Source organism: Manacus vitellinus, unplaced genomic scaffold, assembly GCF_001715985.3.
Source record: "Manacus vitellinus isolate BGI_N305 unplaced genomic scaffold, ASM171598v3 scaffold_50_pilon, whole genome shotgun sequence".
Taxonomy (NCBI): domain Eukaryota; kingdom Metazoa; phylum Chordata; class Aves; order Passeriformes; family Pipridae; genus Manacus; species Manacus vitellinus.
The window spans coordinates 5,501,527-5,524,931 of NW_021940612.1; the positions used below are offsets into that span (position 1 = coordinate 5,501,527).

Here is a 23,405-nt window from a genome sequence, read left to right on the forward strand (position 1 = left end):
TTAACTTTCCACTTTTAACAACATATGACAACAGCCAAAAGATATATTTACGTAAAAAATTTTCTCAAATATGAGGCTTTTTTTTTTTCATTAGGACTAGAAGTTGTTTAGCTTTTCCTAAATGTCAGGTGTGGTCTCATATAACACTGTTACACATATCCAAGACTGGTGTTCAGAGAGACAATTAAAATGTCATGTCAAATCACATAGCAATGATTATTATCAATGGAAAACTAAAAATATTTTTTATAAAACTGAAAATTGTGACACAATGCAACTACATTTTAAAAAGAAAAAAATGAAAAATTCCTAGCAATATTGCAACTGTTGGTTGGATTTCATCTCATTAAGTACTGCATTTGTATCTTTCCAGGATTACTTTAGATTATTCTTTTTAAAATAATGATGTAAAGAATTAGTAGTGCAGGCTACATATTTGTAAGTAAATGTATGCTTACTTTCCATTGATGACACCATCTGGATTGAGCATGGGAATAATTTTGAAAATGTAAGATTCCCGTAAACATTGGGCATTTGGACTATTACTCATAAGGTATTCCAGTGTTCCCTTCATAACCCAGCTTGCATTAGTCTCTCCAGGATGTACACGCGCAGACAGGAAAACATAAGGACGATTCCCTAAAAGAAGTATGCGTAGAAATTGCAAGATATGATTTAAGCTAAGTAAACAGTTTGTTAAATTGAAAAAAGAGCCAATAGCCAGCTACATTCATTACAATGCAAAAAACTCAGTATTTGTGATTTGAGTATTACTGAGTATGAGTATTATTGATCGAGCTTGCCATAATATTTTTTAAAGGACTGCTAATTACAGAACTATCACAGTGGAGCTTTAAATTAAATCAGACAATTATACAGTCACAACTAGTTTGAGCTAGCAGTTATGATAGGACTTTCACAACTTTTTTCCCAACAGCCAAGAAAAATACTGGGGTGGACAAACAAATCAGGAATGCTATTACAGACAAAGCTCACTTCGCATCACAGTAGCTTACATATTGGCTTTATGAAAGATTTATTGACAAGCAAATAACCTCAGCATTTGGAGAAAAACATTACTCATTAGGCACTCTTTTCCAAGAAGTGTTGTCTGCAAAATGTAACATACAAAAACATCTAGCAACAAAAATTTTAAATATATTAATATATACTCTTATATTTCCAAATATAAATAACTTTATTTGACTACTACAAATAAATATTACTAAATAGACAGCAAATCCTAACTACAGGTGCCTCTTAATTTCAAGGAAGTTATTAACCTTATTTTACATTGCTGTTTTTACAATGCATAGCAGCCAATACTAATTTTTTTTCTATAAATACCTAGTTTTGCATTATTTTCAGATGATGATAAGAGAAGTCATACTTACTGAACTGACAGACATGTTCATAGTAACTGGATTCTGGCATGGCTGTAATAGTGATTAATGGACAACTGTTGCCACCCAGGGTCTTGCAGAGAACATCTTGTCTAAAATATATCTGTTGAGGGTTGTGCATAGATTCCAGCTTCTGAAGATGCATCTTCATCCAAAAAATAATGAAAAAATACTTTGAATCCTTCAAATCACATGACAGCATACTTCAAAGGTACTATTTAACAGATCTTTCTTATTATTCTAAATAATGCACAAGTTTCCATCATAATTCTGACGATGAAATATCATTCTCTACATCTCTGACTGATTGAATACTTCTCTTTGCAGATTCTGTTTTTCCAACTGCTTCAAGAAGGATGAAGGCAGAGAGGGTACATTATTGTACACAGATGTTACTGTAAGGGTATATGGAAGGTAAGAACCTCTGCTGCATTAAGGTTATCTGATAAATGACCTTTCCACTGCAAAAAGTGATAACAAGTAAAGGAAGAATCAACAAACAGCAACAGAGAGCTGAGACACAGCAGAAACAATAGCAAAGACCAAAGTCACCAGTCTCTCACTGACAGGCCATTAGGAATCTACAGACAAAGATTTGGAGTCACCTGAGGAATAAGGAGGAAACAAGAGGAACTTGAGGATTCAGGAAATTCAAGAGGGGGGCTGCGGTACCATACAAAAAATCAAGCACCTGATCCCTGCAGTATGCCTTAGCTATCTCTCTCTCCTTAGCAGCCTCACTCTCTATTCTGTGCATGCAAGTGCTATGTAGACTAGTGCAACTAACAAGACAGGTGTAGGTGGATTTGAGAATGATCAAGTGTCTCAGCATCATTAGTTGGAGACGACACACCTCTTGGGAGCATCTTTGTGGGTACCAGAGACTCTGTGTCCCATGTCCCTGCTGCTGTTGGAATCAAAGCAGACTCCAGCAGATGGAGCTGTAGGCACTGCAGGTACCCTTCAGTCAGTGGCATCAGCAATGAAAGTGTCTCAGTGCCAGCTACTGCACTAGGTAAAGTGTGTTGGTGTTCAACCACTGAAACAAGAACAGTGTGCTCCCAAACTGGTGGTGCAATAAAGGCTGATTTCTCAGTGCCAGCACCTAGAGTAGCAACATGGATTACAAGCCCATGTGCCTGGTACCAGCTGCTAGGGGTGGCGGGTAAGCATAAGCATTTTCCCCACAGCAGGTGTGCAAGGGGGGAGTGCATGTGCAATTTGCTAGCAAACTCCAAGGTGGACTACCAAGCCAGTATGGGGTCCCAGGTCAAGGAATGGGTATCAGGTGGGCAGAGAGTCCATGCTGGCATCTGGGCAGAACCACAAGTACAGAGTGCCTGTGAGATGAGTGAGATTCTCTTAATTATAGTAACTTCAGTTATCAAGAAGTATATGTAGAACAGCAGGATACAAGTCATTTGACCCAAATTTGACTCAAATACAAATATTTCATCCAATTAGCACTGTTTCCAATCAATTATCACAGAATGGGTAAGGTTGGAAGGAACGACAGTGGGTCTCCTGCTCCAATCTCCCTCCTCAAAGAGGGCCATCCAGGAGCAAATGGCACAGGATTGTGTCCAGACAGTTCTTGAATATCCCCAGTGAGGGAGATTCTACAACTTCTCTGGGCAACCTGTTCCAATGCACAATCACCTGCACAGTAGGGAAGTTCTTCCTCATGTTATGGAGGAACTTCCTGGGTGTCAGTTTCTGCCTGTTGCCTCTTGTCCTGTTGCTTGGCACCACCGAGCAGAGCCTGGCTCCATCCTTTTGGCACCCTCCCTTCAGATACTTACAGATATAATATATATTGATGAGGTGTCTTCTCTGTCATCTCTTCCTGAGGCTGAAAAGACCCAGTTCCCTCAGCCTTTCCTTGTAAAAGAGATGCTCCAGTTCCATAATCATTTTTATGACTCCTAGAAAACCCATTTAGCCTGCAAGCATCAATTCTGTTTTTCCAGGACTGTTTTTCAGAACAATCTATACACTTTGCAGTCTAAACACTAACATTATGAACATTTTCAAATTTTAAGGAGCATTTTAAATTTTATTAAAAGAAACAAAAAAATGTACTCATGAATGCTTATATTTCACACTTTCTAAAACTATAGATATTTATCTGTGTAACATACCATAATCTTCTTACCTTTAAAGTTGAGTATGTATACGGATAATGGTAAGCAAAGTAGCACACATCATCTTTATGTTGGAAAGTCACTGTGAACGTAATTGTGTAATAGGATTTTCCTTTCTGACCTCCAGCAGCAATTGAACTTCTTGAAAAGTGATTCCTAAAGCAAAAATAAAGGTAGCATACATATTAATTTTTTTCATACCATTGATTATTTCTGAGCACACATTTTAAATGTCAGAAGGGTTTTTAGAAATTCTGCATACATTTAGGTTACAGATTCCCACCAGCTGTAAAGATCCTGTCTTACAGCAGTGATACACACATTCATCCACATTGGAAAAAGGTGAGCAAACAAAAACAAGCAAAGCAATAAAACAAACAAAGCCAAACAAAAAAAAAGTAAGCAAACAGCTATCAACCTAGAAGGATTGCATATGGATATGCTGTACCATGTCATCCTGTGTTCCAGGATTGCTCTACACTGATTGCACCATAGATTACAGGAGGCTCATCAAAAGGACCATGTGGTCAGTATTAGCCAAAGTCAGTAAGAAGATTTCAAGAAAGCATGCATATATACAGTCCCTTAAAAGCTTCTCTGAAACAGTGTGCAGTTTCTGAGAAAAGTATAAAATATGAAGAGCTTAAATATTAGTAGTGTGCTTGCAAAATAAGACCCTGTATATTTCTATCACTTCTGTTATTCTCCTTAGTAACTTGGGAAGAAAACTCTGTTCACAACAGAATAACGTAATTATCAAATGCAGAAACAAATGTTTCTCCTCATAAATTGTACCTCCTGCTAAACTTCAGTTAAGATTTGCTATACGTTTGATTCACATACTTACTTATAGTAACAAATATCTGTCCCAACACGAGTCCAACATGGTTGAGAATTTAGTGCTTCTTGAACAGAATACATGAGGGGTTGCATACCTGAAAGAAAACGTGCATCTCACTTTAATGCTTAACTTTAAACAGAAAGATCTTAGCACTAATGGACCACATCAACACGTACATACAAGTCTACAAATTACCTACACCTATTCACTCACTATCATAGAGTATATTTTCATGAATGCCTGGGTATTGTATGCTCTTTCAACCAGATGACAAAAGATTCCTGATTTTCAGAAAATAACAATTAAAGAAAAGAACCAGATCCATGGAAGACCAAAATGAAATGAGGTTAGCATAAACAGTAATCTACAAAAAATCCTGGGTCCCACTCCATCCAACTCACGCAATAAAAAGGCTTCAAAGAGAATATAAAAAATTATACTATTATCCATTCACATAAATAACTGAAAAATAACTAAATTTTAGGACAACTTTTTTAACAGTTATCTCTTTAAATTATGTATTTTTGGATAGTATACTTAATTTGAATACTTAATATGAAGTTAAAGCAGAAAATAACATATAGTAATTGAACATCATTTACTGGTTGAGTAATTAGCCAACCACATAGACTGATTTAGTCAATGTACTTAAAAAACCCAAAAGTAACTATCAAGTAAGTATATGCAACATGAAAGAAGATTTAAGACAACTGATGAGGATTAGTAAATAATTTAGAAGCATCTTATTATTGGTTAAACTACTTGGTATTCTGTGACTTGATCAATGTGAATGTTATGTGTATGACAAAGAAGAATATAATATTACTCTGTACAAAGAGTTGAATTTGGGGGGGAGAAGGAATTTCTTTTCTTCCTTCTTTAAGGACAGATTTCAGAATATATAGCAAAAAAAAAAAAGAAACTTCACAAAACAAACGGTTTTAAGCTGAATAACACACACCACATACACACTCCCAGAGAAGTGGAAGAAAGGCATATTCACTAAGCCAGTACTTTTGAATGAGGTACACGCTTCAGATTTGCTAAAGACTTCCAGGATCATTTAGGAAGCCCAGCAATTCAAAGGCAAAACTGTTTTAGAATGTCTCTGCTTATTTTCACATCTGAAAATATACCTCTATGCAGCAATAGACTTATGATGTCATTTTTCCTGACCTCTGTCAATCAACAGGCTTTGGTGCTGTCCACCCCACCCAATGGTCTTAGATCACTTTTAATTGCACCGGTAAATTCCTTCCACTTTGGCCTCACTTACAACAAAACTTCACTTTAAAAACTGACAGCTCGTGGTTTAAGATACATTTTTAATTTTTAACTGAAGCTGTCAAAACATCTTCTATTAAAATAGTATTAAAATAAAGCATGTAAACTGACAACATGAATACTACTGATCCTGTGGAAAAGGGAGGGAAACAGCTGAGATGTCTAGTATAGATATTTTTTAAGTATTTCTTCTCAAAGTATGGGAAATGTATCTTACCGTAGTTAAACTGACTGTTTGACTTTTCACAGTTGATGATGTTAAATCGGTAACCAATGCCAGTTTTCATTCCACTGACTTCAAAGTAAAACCACTGATGATAATGATTGCTATTTATATCCGAGTTCAGAATTAGATCATACTCATTTCTGAAGATCAACAAAAACAAATCAATCTTTTTTTTAAGAAGCAGAAATAAAAGGCCTAAAGTATGAAAAGAAGAACTGAAATATCTTACTTTCTGATCTGAATAACTTTGCGCAGGTTTCCAGATTCAAATTTGGAATTAAACTTCAAAACATCTGCCTCCTCTGGTATGGAACAACTATGAGTAGAAAATTAGTCCAAAATGAATAAAACAAACTTAACTAAAACAAATTGATTTCTTTCAGTCCTCACTTGGCAGTTCAGAAACTACTTTGAATATTCCTCTAAATACAGCCTGGATAGCAGAAACACTGTTACATCAGATAAAACTTTCAATGAAATATGCTTTAAATATTGCAAATCATATTACAGAGTAAGTAGAATAGACTTGGGGCCCCCTGGTGGTCTAGTGGTTAGGATGCAGCACTCTCACTGCCGCAGCCCAGGTTTGATTCCCGGTCAGGGAACTCCCCCAGGCAGATGGAGCTCGTCAGCCCTGTAAGGCCATCCATCTAAGAGAAGGTCACTCTAAACAAACCTACGTCCTGAGGACCTCGCTGCCACTGTCCAAGCTCGCTCGGCCCCGGCAGATGAACCTCAGGATTAAAGGGTGGGCTCCGTTCAGCGCACACTGTGTCTCACCTAAAAAATCCACTGCACAGGCTTGAAGGGTAATGACCTTTCCCAAATCTTCGCTCGCAAAGACTGGCCATACATACAGACTAGACTTAGAGTATGAGTCAAATATTCTTTTCAGAAAGGTAAACACTTACCTCAAATTATCAAGGTCATACACAACTCTGTCTATAATGTCATTTTGATAAATCAGCCTTTCAATATCTTGAGAGATTTTTGTCCTAAAATAAAAGGTAAAGTTCTCATTTAAACTTTCACATAGTATTCTCAATTACAAAAGAGGAATTAACTCATAAAGGAATGAAAACTAACAAAGTTGACATGAAGATAGTGGTATAGTTCAGAGAGATCTCAGCCTCACCCTCACTTATGTGTACTTAAGTTTAAACACCTGCATTCACAGCTGACTGAATCCAATATTTATATGTGAGGGAACTGAGTTTTCATGCAGACAACCCACTGGGTTTTATCTTATGGAAAAAAATGCAGTTTCGTACTTTATAATAGAAGCAGGAATAACTCAAACGTTACTTATGTTAATGCTTTAATCCAGGACAACACTTGATAACATTAGTAACTTATATGAGTCCTACCATAAGCAAAATTAGGGAGTTTTAGAGAGTAGGTCGTACAGTGAGCGTGTTAGTGAACTAGCTTTTCACCTCTGGAGATCTAGGTTCATTTAGCGACTAGGTAACAAATAAAAATTAATTTGGTGATGTCAGCCAAATGTCAGGTGTATGCTTATCCAGATCATAAAACCATTGCACAACTGGCAGTATCTAGGTCCTGGTTTGGAAAAGTAAGAATGTGTTGCAGTTCAAGAATGAAATATAGTGGCAGAGCTGTGTGGAAAAGCTTGCACAGCACCTGCAATAAGAAGAAAAGGAGGTAGATTAACAACGAAGAATACAAAAACAGAGCAGTAAAGTATTCATGCTGGAAATTCGCAATTTAATTAAAATAAATACTGTTAACAAATGAGAAAGAGAAGGTAAGTGCACAGCTCTAGCACCCCTTTTTAAATTTAAACTAACTGGAAAAGAAAAAAATTCACAAGTCCAATGTACTGACAAAATTGTGATGAGGTTGACTCATCACAATCTATCTGAACAGGTTCAGCTCAGGACAGAACCACAAATTTTTCATCTTGCACTTGATCTTACAGAACTCTTCAGACCTCAGCATGCCTCAGCTCTAAAAGGTCATAACACTTCCTATCATCACAGGAGTTTTGCCAAGACAAACCTCCATCAATGAAAATACTTCATAAATACTATATAAATAATAATGGCATTCAAATACCATTATAATGACCAATGTATAAGAAAGGAAGAAGAAACAGTATTCAAGATGCACACTAAAAGGAAAAGGAAAAGGAGTAGTAGACATTTTCAGGTTCCAAGAAAACCAAGATAAGCTATATCAAGATAATTAAAGAAAAAAAAATCTGGAACCAACACTGTTGATGTGAGCTGTGTTCTTATAGACTAGTTCTTTGTGGATCCTGATGATTAGAAAATACAAAAGTGTACAGAAAAAAATAACAACCTAAATTTTTAAGGAATGGAAGAAAAAAAGCAGGAATTTAAACCCAAATTTATACGGTATTGAACTATATCATAATTTTCTTCTCTAAAACAGAGTAACATAAAACACTTCAGTTACTCTCAATTTCATTTTTCCAAACAATAATAACCTGGTGAGACATTTGATGATAATTACATGCTACTGAACTTAAAAAAAAAAGTACTCCAAAACACTAATTCAAAAACATTTCATCTCTTGGCAAACTGCAAGACTAAAGAAAAAACCCCAAACCCCGCACCACATTGCTCTAACAAAAGTATGAAGAAAACCTACTCAATCACACCTTAGACCCACCAATGTTTTCTTAAATTACATGGATGGATTAAAGCAATCATTGGTTTTCTAAAGAAGACTTAGCTGATTAGCAGTAACTAACTGCTTGCATTAAGGAGAACGTAAATCCCACTGAATGTCAAAAGAGCTTGGACACAGCTTTGTAGAAGGCTTTAAAGTTTTTACATTCCCCTATCAAGCTCATTTTTACCACTTTCCTCAAAAATACGAATCCTAAGAAGATTAAGCCCTTTTTAAACAGGTTCCCTTCTCAGAAGTTTGTTATGTTGAAGTAACAAGACTTGACTCATTTGTAGAAAACTGAATTCTTAAAACAGTGTATCTTAAAAATGTGATGTAGGATTTTTGATTCAAGGTTAGCAGTACTATCTGATATTTCATTCTTGTTTCACACAAGACTTAAAGAAGTTACTTTCAACATACGAAATATAACAAAACCAAAATATTTTAAAGTTAAAATATACCCTGAAATTACGTTCTACAAATCAGCTTTATGTATAACCACACAAGGTTCATTATTACAGTTCTTTATATCTAAGAACAAGCACTGGAATGACAAATTATATCTGACTTCACTCAGTTTTATTCAGGAAATTTCAGAATAATTAGTTAGTACAAAAACATACTTGAGGATTTGCAAGATTTTCTTACAATGCAGTTCTTAGGTGATTCCTGACTAAAGACTATCTCTCTTCTAAACTAACTATCTAATAAAGAACTTACAGGGAAGATTCTCTTCCTTCAACACTGAACGCTATATTCATTATGTCATTAGTTTTCAGCACTTGTTCATTTCACTGGTAAGATCACTGTTTTACAACAGGTATGAAACAGCTAAAGGATTTTAATTATACCACCTAAACACACGTAATCTCTTAATCATTTTAAAATCTAAATGTAAATATGAAGAATCTCATTAAGTTGGTTATAGTTACAAATATAAAGCCAAAGGCATTCAACCTCATAATTAGGCAGGTGGCAAAGTCTCATAGCTACTATTGTATGTTCTGCTAACATGAGGATTTGTCTACAGTAACCTACTATGTATGAGCCAACCCTTCATACCAACTCTGCAAATTATCTTAAGAGTCTCATCAGTCTTCATCACTCCTCATCATCTCAGAGAAGAAATAAATGGGCGTGTTGATGTATTGTTTTCTGTTGGTTTGCTCTATTTTTCCTTGTGTGTTTATTGTGTGCCATTCTGCAGGACCTAACACAAACTGCATTCTCAGCACTTGTTACCTCTAAATTCCGTCATACTACAAACACCAAAACCAAATACTTCAGAGTATTAATTTTTTAACTTTTTCCACTACATTTTCCTGAAAGATAGCTTTTAAGCACAGCAGAGAGAAAAGCTGAAGCATCTTCGAACTGTCCTAGCTTTGCTAAGACCTCGAGAGCATTCAGTTGGGGATTTTTTTGTTTATTTGGTGGTGTTTTTCTGTGGATTGGTATGTTATTTTGCAAACCACAAAATTTAGATGGGAGATGGTGGGAAGGTAGAAAGAGAAAGTATAAATTAAACTTAGTATTTAGAAACGGAATTACAGAATTAGCAATTACAGATCAGACTGTGTTCTTCTCTATGGCTCTGCACTGATCAATACCCATTCACCTACCTTCAAACTGCTTTTCACTGAAAACAGTTTTACATGCCAAAGTAAACTGTGTAACATGGCCTGGCAACCACAGAATCACAAATAGTCAGGGTTGGAAAGGATCTCTGGAGATCATCTAGTTAATCTCATCCTAAAAACCGTTCCTCAAGGGAACAATAACAACAACAAAAATGAGTATGGTAACTCACCTCTGCACCCCATATGGCCTTTCCAGAATAGGTTCCTTAAATGGGGGTGGAATATGGCCAAAATAATCTGGATAGGCCACTTCTGAATATTCCGGAATAGATTTTGTGCTTTTTACCATTTCAATATAAAGATCACAGTCATGAACTGATGATACATCGGAAACCTCAAGCATGACTTGTTCCCCTGATGAACTAGATCTGGAATCCTCCTCCTCCTCTGAATCCACTCCAGTGCAGCAGAGTTTTCCCAGCTGGACAGATGATCCTTCAAATAGGCTACTTCCACAGGGTGAAACATGTTCACAAGGCTTACCACAAGCAAGTGTGGTAAGGCTAGCTATGCTTTCCTTCTTTACTACACACCCTGGACCATAATACTGATCATTTTTTGCACTGTTCTGCAGACTGATTCTGTCTAAGCCTTTTACAATTTCTTGGCTTAGACACTGGCATGATGGAAGCATGTTTCTTTGATCATTTTGGTGATGTGAGCTACTGTCTTTCATACCATCTTTCTTTGGTAGTTCCAGAAAGACTGGCCTTCTATTATACTCCTCTCTCAAAAAAGGATTGCTTTCCTTCAAAGCAACCCCTTTCGTTGACTGGTTTGCTTCAGCAGAGTGCTCCTCGCTGGCTGTAGGAACAACAATAGGTCCACTCAGATTTGCATCAGGTACAAAAGGCTTTGGTTCCTTGGAAACTAAGTCCCATTCCTTAAAAAAAAAGGTGAAAAAATAATTTAAAAAAATTTTAACAGTTCCTAAGTTCCATTTACATTAGAAACATTTCTCTTTCCCTGTTCCTGAGGTAAGTTTTTTAATAATCCAAAAGAAATGTAATTTAAAAGATAACAGTTATTATGTTATAAACTATACTAGCAATTAAGGTTCATCTTTTATAAGATGAAAGCTTTAAAGCCATAAACACATAGTTCATCAATAACAAAGTATCAAGTCAATGCAATTGACCCAGGTATTTTAACCACTGATTTTAAGTAGATGCACAGCATAAAGGAAATACCTAATACAATGAAGCTCTCTCAGAAATCTCATGTCCTTTCTTACTATTTTATTTCTGCCATGTCCAATAATTAGACATCAGAAAACAGTTTTGTTTACATCTGCCCATAGTTCCCTTCTCAGTCAGACTGAAGTAACCATAACATTTAACTAAGTTACTTAGTATATAATCACTCTCATATGTAGAACTAGAACTGCAGACCCACGTTTCTTGGCTAGAGGAACTATCCATCAAAAAAAGAACTTCAAAGTGTATTCCAGAGTCAACATGACGTTAACAAGAAATGTCCTGAGAATCATATACTTTACCTGAAAGTTTTCTGAAAGTTCTGGGAAAAACTGCTCATACATTTTCAATTCTTCTATGGGTCTTCCCAATTCCTGTCTAGGTTTCAGTTTATTAATATCAGTCTCAATATCATCATTCTGAAAGATCATCAGAACAAATTAATCTTGCATCCAGAATAAATACACTTCTAAAACATTAATCTGAAACATTCGCTTCTCATGCCTGACACAGCCATGCTTTAAAAGCTGAATACCCCTATTTGAAAATTAGCTGAACTGCAGCTTTCATCATGAAGATTTAAGCAGCTCGGTTTTATTAGTATGCCTAAGTTTCTATTTCAACAGAAATACTAAAACATCTCAATTTTCTTGCTTTTACACAAATTTATTATATACAGATATCAGACTACAGTTTACATGAGATCTGTGCATATTTTGACTATTGCAACTTGGAATGTGGAGACTTCAACTGATTGCAGTGACAAAGCAATGCTGCTTCCGTAGAAGACACTCCTTTCATCAGGGCTCATCAGATCCTTGAATAAAAGTTGTCTTTCCAGACTATGGACAGACAATTCAATTAACTCCTAAATACCTGTAATATAAAAATACTGAATAAGGCAGTTCTGACCAAATATCCATCCGTGTTCCAAGTGGCAGGTGGAGAGCAGGATAATAACTTCCCAAAGTGGTACAACAGTGAAAGATCTATTTGTGCCTCTACAGTTGCCTGAACTTACTACCTTGCTGAAACACTGATATACTCAGTCCCAGTCCAGAATGATCAAAAAAGTCAGAGCAGCTCTTACATACTGAGCAGCTTATGTAGGAAAAGTGGGCTGAGAGAAATACAAGTGGGGAACAGAACACTGCCAAAAGAGTTTGCAGTTCTGTTCCACTGTACTCCAGACACATTAAGTGTGAAGTAAACAGATTTTGATAAAAATCTTGAAGCCATCTGAACAAGAAAGGCTGATATTTCCAAGCAGCACCTGCTTTCTTTAAGTTTCAGCAGCTTTTTTGATTAATTTTGTCTCTACCAACCTTAAAATGTTGGTCTTTATCATCATCATTTTCAGTTTCAATTTCAGATTCTGTTTCAGCATCATCGTTATCATCACTTTCATCCACTACATCATCCACTACAATACAAAAAAGTTTGGTAAGGCAGATTATACATTTAATCCAATATACAAGTTCAAAGAACTTCTCTGTTCTGAGTTTATTCTCTTTTTCACTTACCACATGAAAAAAAATTTGAAACCCAACTCATTAACTAGTCCTGTTTGTTATGTTTTCATTATGTTTTCTCATAAAGGGTTTCTCATGCAGGAAATCTGCTGATTGTCAATAAAAGGCTCACTCAGAACTTTACAAATTATACTGACTTCCTAGTGTATTCAGAATAACTACATGTATTGCTTTTACAATACTGACCACAGAAGATTGCACTTTTAAAAAACACAGACCTCTACCCACCCCACATTTTACATGTCTTTTAACACAGAAGTTTTTCCTTTCAAAGCAAATCCTATGTATTCTATTTCCTTAGGTTTTTCTCTTCTTTTTATAGAAGATAACAAAACCATTTGAAAAAACATATCAGTAGTTCACTTCACCAGACTAGGAAGTTTCTAAATAGGTATTATAGAGTACCAAACATACTCTATTAAGTGGAGATTTATTTTCTGTGAATTTTGAAACACACTTCTAGATCTATTTTATATGTGAAGACAAAACATATACTCCTTACTCCTGGAGTTTGAGTCTGACCCACTTAAACTCCAGTAGGATAGCTTACTTCTTTCAGACCATGATGACATTTTGTTTTAGGAGATACTGTGAATAAGAAGATATTAATAAGTCTGACTTTGTCTCTTTGTTTTAGAGTAACTTTTTGACAGCAACTTTATTAGTTGCCTACCCAGGTCCAAAGCTGTTTCACCATATCTGAATATGCATTAAACATTAATTCTCTGAAACTAATGAAAGATGCTCACAATGGGCTGAATCCATTTCCTACAAAGCAGTATACAAATGCTTTGCAGACAAGTGTTTCCTAAGAGACTGCAACAGTCCAAGAAAGCAGCTTTACTTTTTCATCATGCAAATGAAGGAAAAACCACAATAATTTAAAAACGCCAATGCTTCAAGTGGCACATGCTTATCTAAATTCACCACACCCTGAGTTATCAGGATAACAGAAAGAAAGGAATACATGCTCCTGTAAAGCAGGATGTACACTACATCACATTTCACACAGCAGAATGTACATAAGTGAGTTAAAAGGAGAGACCATTTAAGTTTGTATACAGCCTATTCTTTACACTTCAGACTTTGATGAACATCACCTTTTAGTTCCTGTTTTCTTTTTTATTTTATAACCACAGGTGTGGACAAAGTTTTCATCACTTAAAACCTACAATTAGAAACTAGTGATGAAAACTTTGCAGTCACAGACCCTTTCCTAGTTAAGAAGAGCATCAGAGCCCAAGTTTTAGGTGAAAACACAAATAACTGCAATTGATTCCACTTTACACAAAGCAGCAATAGACATACTCAAAGACAAAGTATTACAAAACTACCATACCACCAGGAGGCAAACTGTACAGCTGAGCCACAGGACCGCTGGCAGGAATAACTGGGAGTTGGAAATGGAAAGCACTTTTAATAGTTGGTAAAGGAAGACGATTTTTAGGAAAACATTTTCTCATTATTAGGCTGGATGTGTTGACGAGAGGATCAAGAGTTCTTACTGCAAGGCACTCCTATTAACAGAGAATAACAAAAAGTATTTATCAAACTAACAGTCAAACTACATATGTTACACTATTAATAAATTCTAGAAATCTGTATTTTGTTTACAAAAAAATTTGCTAATGTCTCCTTTGAAGGTCAGAAAAACTTCTACCAACTCATCTTTTTAAAAATCTAAACTTCAAAATTAAAAGGTATTTTTACCTCATCTTTTTTTAAATTAAGTTCAACCACGCCTTCCAGAGATAGTCACAGTAAAATAATAGCAAATATTAATTTAATTGTGTACTCTTTCACTCTGTTTCAGGCTGGTACAGAAAATAATGCTTACTTCCATAATCAGGACTGACCACGAATCTCATAAAAGAAATATGACGAACTTGAGGTCAGGATCTTTTTAAAGCTAAAGAGGCAAAAACACCAACATAAGAAAAACCAAACACGATAAACTTACTTGTGAAGTGTTGTAAAGAATTTTCATCCCATTGGCATCAATGAATGCTTTTCTTCCCAGTTTGATGTTTGTAACACTTTTAATGCACTGCAAAACTCCTTTACGTATCAGCATGTATCTGTGACGACTATCATGACGGTGCCAATCAACATAAATCGTTAAAAGCACTTGCACATATCCTCTGTCTACTGCTCTCCTGGCATTTGTTTCTTTGCAAAAAAAGTTAGGAAAGAAAATTAAAAATTGACCAAATGACTTCAGTATTACTTTCAAATCAATGTTTAAGTTATTCCTTTTACGCAAGAGAGTTGTTTCATTTTAAGTAGTGTTTTAGCCACACTTAGCAGAGTTTTACATCAACCTAAACAGAAATGACTGAACAATTGAGACCAGTAGTCTAAACTTCACTCTTAGAATAATACCACATGTAATTTTCGTGGTTTACCAGAAGAACAGTGTGCATTACACTTAAAGGTAATGGTAAGATGATGTCATCCGCAAATTTAAAAAAATAAAAATTCTACAAAGCATATCTATGTCTATCCGCACACACTTTGTAGACAAAATATTTGAAACAAACTTCTTTTCACTTGCAATCCATACAGTTTTTTGCAGCAACTATCACTCAAATTTGATAAACTTATAATACCTCTACCCCAAATACTGGATAATCAGTATGACAACTGCACTGTACAAATCATAGATTAGTGTTTTTATGAAGAGATTTACTTACATAAAGTGTAAGAAGTTACAATATCAAAACCCCTAAGGAGAAGACATCCCTAAATAAATGAAAAAGATCTCCTGCTTTAAAGACCTTTTCAACACTTCATTTCTCTCCCCAATACTAAAATTTAACTGCCTATTTACAGAATAGAACACTGACAATGATATAGAATCATTTCCTTCCCTAAATTTCCCTAGAAGAATTTGCAAAATTTTTAAATACACAAATCAGAAGACCAAGGTATCACACTGAACAAACATGAGTAAACTGTGACAATCAATACCAAAATTTCCTGTCATTTGTCTGAAATGGTTTTCTGCAAATCTAGTCACACCTCAGTTCTTATCCAACTCCACTGGAAGTACTAGGAATGCTGCAGCTTTAACACAACTGTTTGGAGAAAATGAGTTTTTAATTCCCTTCTAGCTACAATCCTGGTTCAACATCTGCAGAGACAACATTTGTTGCTTGCTGCTGGATGAGACAGTCCATGCCTGGAAACAGACTATTGTTTTGTTACCCTTAATTCCACTTCGTGAGCATCACTGAAAGACTTGTCATTAGGACCCAAGTCCTAATTACTCAGAAGAATTACTGAAGAATACCTACATTTTCCCCTGTCATCCACAGATATTTTCATATATATATATATAAAAGATGCACAGGAGTTAAGTTACAGACGTCTATTACTGAAGAGCTGAGATGAGTGAATGTAAAAGGCTAATCCTCTACCTCAGATCCAGATCGGTTTTGCAGAAGCAGTGAAGCCCTTCTGCTGCATAACTGAAGAAACACTAACCAATTATTAAACATATAGTTATATACAACATAAATAAAGCACCACAGACTGTAGATAAAACTGTACCTTATTTCTAGCTTTCCTCACCTTGATTTTGTTTAGGCCACAGACTTAATGTTAGTTTTACTCTGTCTATACACACACACATATATATAGCTCAAGTAGACAAACAGTTTCTTGTAGTCAAACACTTACTTGATTTTAGCAATGCAGCAAGTGTGTCTAAAGCAACCCTGTCAATATAACAAGAAAAGTCAAAACAGCAACCAACCAGTAAGCTTAATCTACAATACTATAAAACTAGACAAGATATTTACTGCTAACAGACATATAAAGTCTAGCCTCATCTTTTCCTGGTTGCATTGTATCACAGACTTCACTTTTAAGATTTGATTTTACTAAGAGATCACATAAATCTGCTGTATCTGAAGTCTGATGGTAAAACTTAAAAAATATCAATGCAATGGCTATCCAAACTTCCAGCTTTTGCAAAAACACGGTGACTATGTAATGTGTATGACCGACACTCAGTGGTTGTGACAGTTCTGAAATTCATGTTTTTGTTAGCAACAGAACAAGTATTTCCACAAAGGACATTTTCAATAACTGTAGGTCAGTACTGGTGGTGTATTAATATATTGAGAAGCAACACCCTTCAATCTGTACTACCATACATGATGGTCAGTGTGAGAGTTTTCTTGTACACAAAGAAATTTTTTCAATTAACTCAAATGTACAACTAGAAAACATATAGACTTATTTTTCTCCTCTTTGTGAAACAGACTTCATGTATATGATCTTACATCATAAACACGGATATCATGATTACTCACATCATAGAATAGTAAGTTCCTATGTCTAATTTTAGGTTGGGGCTTAAAGGAGCAGGGTTTTTTTTTTTTCAGTCTGCCACAGGTAGGTACTTCAAAAAGGTGGAGTGTATAAAGAAAGGCTATCTTCAGTTAGATCCACTTAGCTAATTTTTACCCTAAATTCACCGAAAAAAACCAAAACAAACCCCAAAAAGAACCCCAAACAATCAAAAAAACCCATAAAACCTATCTACCACCATGGGGCTGGGAATCTAAAGTCATCACTTTCAGCTACACAGTGAATTTTATGTTTTTTTAAACACAACAGCACAATGGTCCACTAGACAAATATTGCTGGGACTTCCTACTCTATATTTTATGTTCTTGCTCTGAGAGTCTATAACTGATTTGAAATAAAACAGAAAGAAAATCTGATTACCAAATAAAAGGGATAGTGTCACACCAAAAGCACAAAGCTGACGCAGAAGCCAATTAAACAAATTGAAAAATGATGGGACTGTCTTGATCTGTTTGTCGTGATTTGGGGATAATTATTGTATAGTTTCCATTCAGGAATATTAGAGACAGAAAAATAATACTTATAATATTTTACCAGTACTTCAAACAGACATTCCAATATTTTGTGTTACTTTACTGGGTAAAATGAAACTTCCCATCTCCTTTCACTTTATTAATATTTATTATTCAAGTATTAATTGTTTGATTTCTCTAATACTATTTTTAATTTACAAGTAAGTTTTGAAACATATACAAGGTTTTACCATACACTATATTAAAGAGACCTTACTTACTTCATAAGGCTAGTGTTCTTTTTACTAAAAGGGCCAATGATCTTAAACATCAGTTCTACTACTCCATTCTTTCCCAAAGATACTGCATTTACAGCTGGAAGAGTTAAAAGCAATCCATTTTAAGATAATGTAATAAGAACGGCAAAAGAAAAAAAATCAGTATACTCAAACTAAAATTGACACAAGTTAATTTTGAAGTACAAAAAATGCTTGTGCTTTAAGACATACAATGACAGGCAGACACACTACACATAATCAGCATGACAATCCAATCTTGATAGAACTAGGAAAAGAAAAAAAACGTAATTACTACTATACAAATAAAATCATGTACTACTTCCAACACAGGCTTCTGCTTTCTTTGTTATTAAAATGCATTAAAAAAAGAATTTTCTTAACAACAGGCTTTTCAAAATTTCAAGTCTAAAAAGTTCTATGACTTGCTACTATAATTTAGTATTAGGATAGACAGGTACATTCACCAGGGTTTGAAAGCCAAGAGTCTGCTATAAAATTTAAAAATGCCAATTAGTATAAGTTTTCCTGAACTACATGTTATGAACATATGTTCTCAGAAAAAACAGTATAAAATTAACCCATCGGAAAGGGAGAAAATGAAAAGAAATTATGCTAAGACTTATTAAGTTCAAGAAATATGCACTGAAAGTATACCTGGCTAAAGTCCAACAGCCACTGAAAATAGAACCTGCTGAAACAGGCACAGAAATTCAATTCCTGACTGAGTTTAGCAATATGTGCTCATGACAAAGCAGGAAGACAGCAGCTAAGACTTCAACATAACAAATGCTGTTATTAGTGTAGACTTTAGTATGTGAACCTCAGTTGCAATTTCATCACCATTAGCAGAAACATTACACCAGAACCTAAGAAAAGTTAGGACTTATTCTAATAGTAACTGTACTCAAACTTTAAACAGTTTGAGTTTATGAACCAGAATGTTATGAACTACTACTTTTTCTGTTTCTAAGGAGTGGGAAATACAGAAAGACAGAACTGATCTTAGCAGAAGCCAAATTGGAGACTCAGTTCAATATGCCATTTTCAGGATGAAGCAAGTTTTCAGCTAAGCAATGTTAACTAATGTAACTAACTATCTGTATTAGACTCATCAATTTGGAAGCACTTTACCTCATTATCAGTCAGCTCAACAGAAACAAAGCTTCCACATTTTGAAAGTATTAAGGCTTTATGAATTATATCTGCTCATGAGAATGTCCTGAAAACATAATCTCAAAGATCATCAAATCAGTTCTCTGGGGCAAACATGGCTATGTTTTCAATTTCTTGCACTTATTTAAGATGTTTAATGACCATTTTGAGCTCAAATGAAAAATTTCAGAGCATCTAAACAACAGTAGAAATACAGCAAGAACCACACTATTTTGATCAACTTCCTACTGGCTGTCTGAACAACTAGGCTCTTGTGGAAGAATAATATCCCAATAGTAGAGCACTTGTACACAAGGATTAAGGAAAAGGTTAAATTAAGAAATATAATATTTCCTGTGTGAACCAAGTGTTAAATTAGCAATAAAAAAATAAAATAAAGAAACAAAAATAAAAAAACCATGAGCATGAATAATAAAGAGAATAATTATTTAATTCTAAGTGCTTTCCCAAGCACAATGTTAGCATTTCCGGTTTACATCTTCACACATCAGCATTTATGCAAATTAGATAGCTCAAAATTCCACACATTCCATAAGATTGGTTAAAAAAAAACCAGCTTCTTCCAGAGTTTAAGTAATTTTAGGATATAAAAAGCAAGTTCTCAGAAAGAAAGTATTTTAAACACTTAATATTAAACAAACATCCAAATCTGGTATTTTAACCTTATCTAGGTAAAAAACTTTATATTACACGGAGAATAAAATAATTATCTGCAATACTTACAGTTGGTTGAGTAAACTCTTAATACTTGAAGACATGGCAATATTAGCCTGTGGTTCTGCAAATTCTGCTTCACTAAATTCAATGGTATGTTTAGGACACCATTTATTCTTGCTTTCATGCCAATCTTTTTGTCTGATGTCAAAGAAATACAAGATCAATCACACTAATTTTGAAATTATTATTAAAAAATAGAAGTTAAATGGCTGAATTTCCTCTAGTCATAGAAGCAGATGTCAGCTCTGCGTATCTACTTTGCACCACTCTTCCCCCCCATCTCACTCCTCCTTTTGCTCTCCTCTATCAATTCTGAATACATAGATGCTTACACAATAGGAAGAATTTTTTTTTTAAGTTTCAATTATAAAACTTTAATGTATTATGCCATAATATCACCTTTTGGACCAATTTTTGCAAGAAGAGTATGAAGAAGCACCATTAATTCTTCATTTGGTGGAGAGTCTTTGCTGGCAGTCAAAAGCAGCTGTAGTAAGATCTGTGTCCCTCCTTTGGTAACTAAGACACTTGCTCTCCGACCGCCACCTAGAAATTGAAATTGAGCTGATACCTCTAAAGCCAAAGAACAATGAAATATCTAAGCTACAGTTATCATAAGTCTTTAGAACAGCAATATTTTAATATTTTATTCATATGTGACTGCACTATGCAAGAACATGCTGGACTTAAACTTATTATTTGTGTAGGATTATTTGCAAGGTGACTTCAGTCTTTATGTTCTTTTAATTCTGCATATCAGTCCACCTTAGCAAATGCCAACAAACAAAAAACCAAAACAATAATAATAAAAAGCCTCACAAAAAACCCAAACCCAATAAAAAATAACCAACCAAAACAAACAAACAAATGCCTGAAGAATAATGTACAAATATAATCATATGTGACTCCTTAAGGAAAACTTACCAACTGAGATTACCTCAATGAGAATATTCAATATATTTAGAATAGTTTGAGGATCTTTTGTATTCTGCAACAAAAAAGACAGCGATGTTTGCCTAACGTAGCAGTCTATTACAATGGTTTAGATACTTAAAGCTAGGAGAAATTGCCACCACCAAATCAAGTAGAACTTAGGATGTATAACCACCCAGCTAAACATCCCACTACGCACTTGAATTAACCACAGAAGCAAATAAAATCTACTTTGTAGGATGACACAACAATTAGAACTGATAGGTGACAAGAAATTCATAAGTAGGTTACTTAAAGACAGTATCTAATCATTACAGACCAACACCACAAGTTTTGGAGACTCCAAAGGATAACACAACATATTTCATAATAAAAAGCCCAATGATAAAATTCAAAACTCACTGTGCACCCATAACCACAGAGATTAAAAGATTTTACCTCTAGAGTTGCCAGGATAACTTCTATTCCAGTGGAGCCCTTAGAAGTCATCTCCTTCCTGGTTTTTTCTGTCAGTGAGAAAAAGACTAATACTAGCTTGCAGAAATAAAATATGTGATCAGAATGATCAGAATATCTACACTGTAAATAATAAAACCTATTAAAAACTATATAAAACTAAATAAAAAACTTAAGCAATTCTAAAACTCATTTTTGTTTTCACTTGTTGAACAATCTTGTCATGTCCTAGAAAAAAAAAGACTGTAAAGAAAAAAAATCAGTAAGAAAGCTCTCTTCCAGAAACTTCTACTTCTCATAGATACATATATATATATATACACGCACATACATATATCAAGTGAATTATTACTTAAAGTACAGCTGTTTGACAACAAAAAATTAACTTAGAGTAACCAACACTATACCAGATAGCATTAAACGTGGACTTAAACAGATGCTGTCAACAGCAAAAAAAACAGATGGACAGTCAAGTTCACTAAACAGAAACAAAAATTCAAGTCCAGTAAGGAAGATACACAATAAGGAAGGCTCAAAAGGGAAACTACTAAAACTACAAAACTTAGATAATTACCTTGACTCTGAACCAGATGAAGGATCTTAGAAGTAACATATCTGGCATTGTCTGATTCTCCTAATACAGAGTCCAAATTGATCTTCTCCAACTGTGACAGCAGGGACGTAGTCCGAGAATTGGCAGAAACGCTACAAAAAGGATTTTTTACATTTTTTTTTTTTTGTCTAGATCAGAGAAAGAAAACCACTAACAACAGAAACTCCATCTCAGAGTAATGGCAGTGGCTAATTCACCTTCATATTTTATCTTGACTGTAAAACAGTCTTAATCCTCTTTAATTCTGGCAAACTTACAGATTTTGCAAAGCCTGAATTGCGGCAGACTAATTATATGTAACAGCATCTCCAAGAGCAACTGCGAACAGAGAAATCAGTTGCACCAAGTAAAATGCAGATATAGGTACAGATGTTGTTTATCTATGTCACTTAGAGTAGTTTGTATTTAATAATTCGCATTAAGTGACAGGATACTGTATCAAACCTGCCACTCAAGGAAAAACTGGCTACAAACAATTCCAAAGACTGTCTCACAGGCTGGCATTTTGAAGTGGGAGAAAAGACTGTCATTCATGAAATGAGCAAACTAGCACCCATCAGCTGAAGAAAAAGAACACCATTTTGAACGAGAAAGCTTTGGAACATTTCCAAAGTTATCATCAGGGTTTGGATTCATTTTGAACACAAGGGTATTGTGGTCTGCCAACAAAAAAATTGCCTTGAAAATGTATTTTAATAGAAGACACAATTTCAAACCAGTCATTCATATAGGCAGGTAATTACAAAGAAAGAATTACTGTAAATATTTATAGTATTCTAAACAGAGTCAGCCTAGAAACTGTTTATTTGCTCTCTAGTTTAACATCGTAACAATTATTCAGAATACTTTAGAGATTCACATTCCTACACGAAAGTAATCTTTAGACAAATGTTTGACATTTTAATTACAGTCATACAGTTAACTACAGGAAATTATGACTCCCAAGAATTAACTACATTGACTTTTCACTTCTGTAACATTAGGGTCCCACAATAATCAACAATAATTCATTTTACACTGACATTGTTCTGACTCCCTACAATAAAACTGAAGTCTACAACATTGCTTTATAAATTCTGTCAGTTTTGTTTAAAACAATGAGGAATTATTACTCCTTGATTTGTATTTTACCTTGGTGTAAAGGTTTCACACTTGCAGTTAACTCTACTAAAATGTTAAAATCAAGGGAGTAAGGTAGCCAAGGCCAAAGATTATACTGCTGAGAAAGCAAACTGATATTAAGAGCTGCTGAGGAAACTCCTTTTACCACTTTCACTTTTCCAAATTGACATCTAAATGAGAAACATAGCCAAAATCTATTTCAGACTACAGATGATACTTACAAGCTGCTAACAACAGGAATAAGAAATGGTTATATTAAGCAGAGACTTAAATCAAAGCCATTTTATATTGTGAAGTAAGCATATCACCTTCTCAGTTATTTGCTAGACTTTGATT

The 23,405-nt window shown here is 34.8% G+C and overlaps 1 protein-coding gene across 9 annotated transcripts in view; it reads right to left on the minus strand.

Moving 5' to 3' along the window:
- AGTPBP1 (ATP/GTP binding protein 1) overlaps positions 1–23,405 on the minus strand; it is a 57,336-nt gene that overhangs the window by 20,289 nt on the left and 13,642 nt on the right. For all 9 annotated transcript variants that reach the window (XR_001921751.1, XM_008934196.3, XM_018080937.1 and 6 more), the window contains 19 exons: positions 21,909–22,039; positions 21,317–21,384; positions 20,870–20,933; positions 20,345–20,491; positions 19,952–20,083; positions 18,038–18,131; positions 16,609–16,646; positions 14,888–15,096; positions 14,267–14,444; positions 12,721–12,818; positions 11,698–11,814; positions 10,370–11,082; positions 6,810–6,893; positions 6,128–6,214; positions 5,890–6,038; positions 4,395–4,482; positions 3,559–3,703; positions 1,395–1,548; positions 459–639 (listed from right to left, as the gene is read on the minus strand). Coding sequence is in view for 8 of the 9 variants with exons in the window: in XM_008934196.3 (XP_008932444.1) it covers positions 459–639; positions 1,395–1,548; positions 3,559–3,703; positions 4,395–4,482; positions 5,890–6,038; positions 6,128–6,214; positions 6,810–6,893; positions 10,370–11,082; positions 11,698–11,814; positions 12,721–12,818; positions 14,267–14,444; positions 14,888–15,096; positions 16,609–16,646; positions 18,038–18,131; positions 19,952–20,083; positions 20,345–20,491; positions 20,870–20,933; positions 21,317–21,384; positions 21,909–22,039 (2,877 nt within the window). In the remaining variant the exon portion in view is untranslated. The remainder of the gene's footprint in view (positions 1–458; positions 640–1,394; positions 1,549–3,558; positions 3,704–4,394; positions 4,483–5,889; positions 6,039–6,127; positions 6,215–6,809; positions 6,894–10,369; positions 11,083–11,697; positions 11,815–12,720; positions 12,819–14,266; positions 14,445–14,887; positions 15,097–16,608; positions 16,647–18,037; positions 18,132–19,951; positions 20,084–20,344; positions 20,492–20,869; positions 20,934–21,316; positions 21,385–21,908; positions 22,040–23,405) is intronic.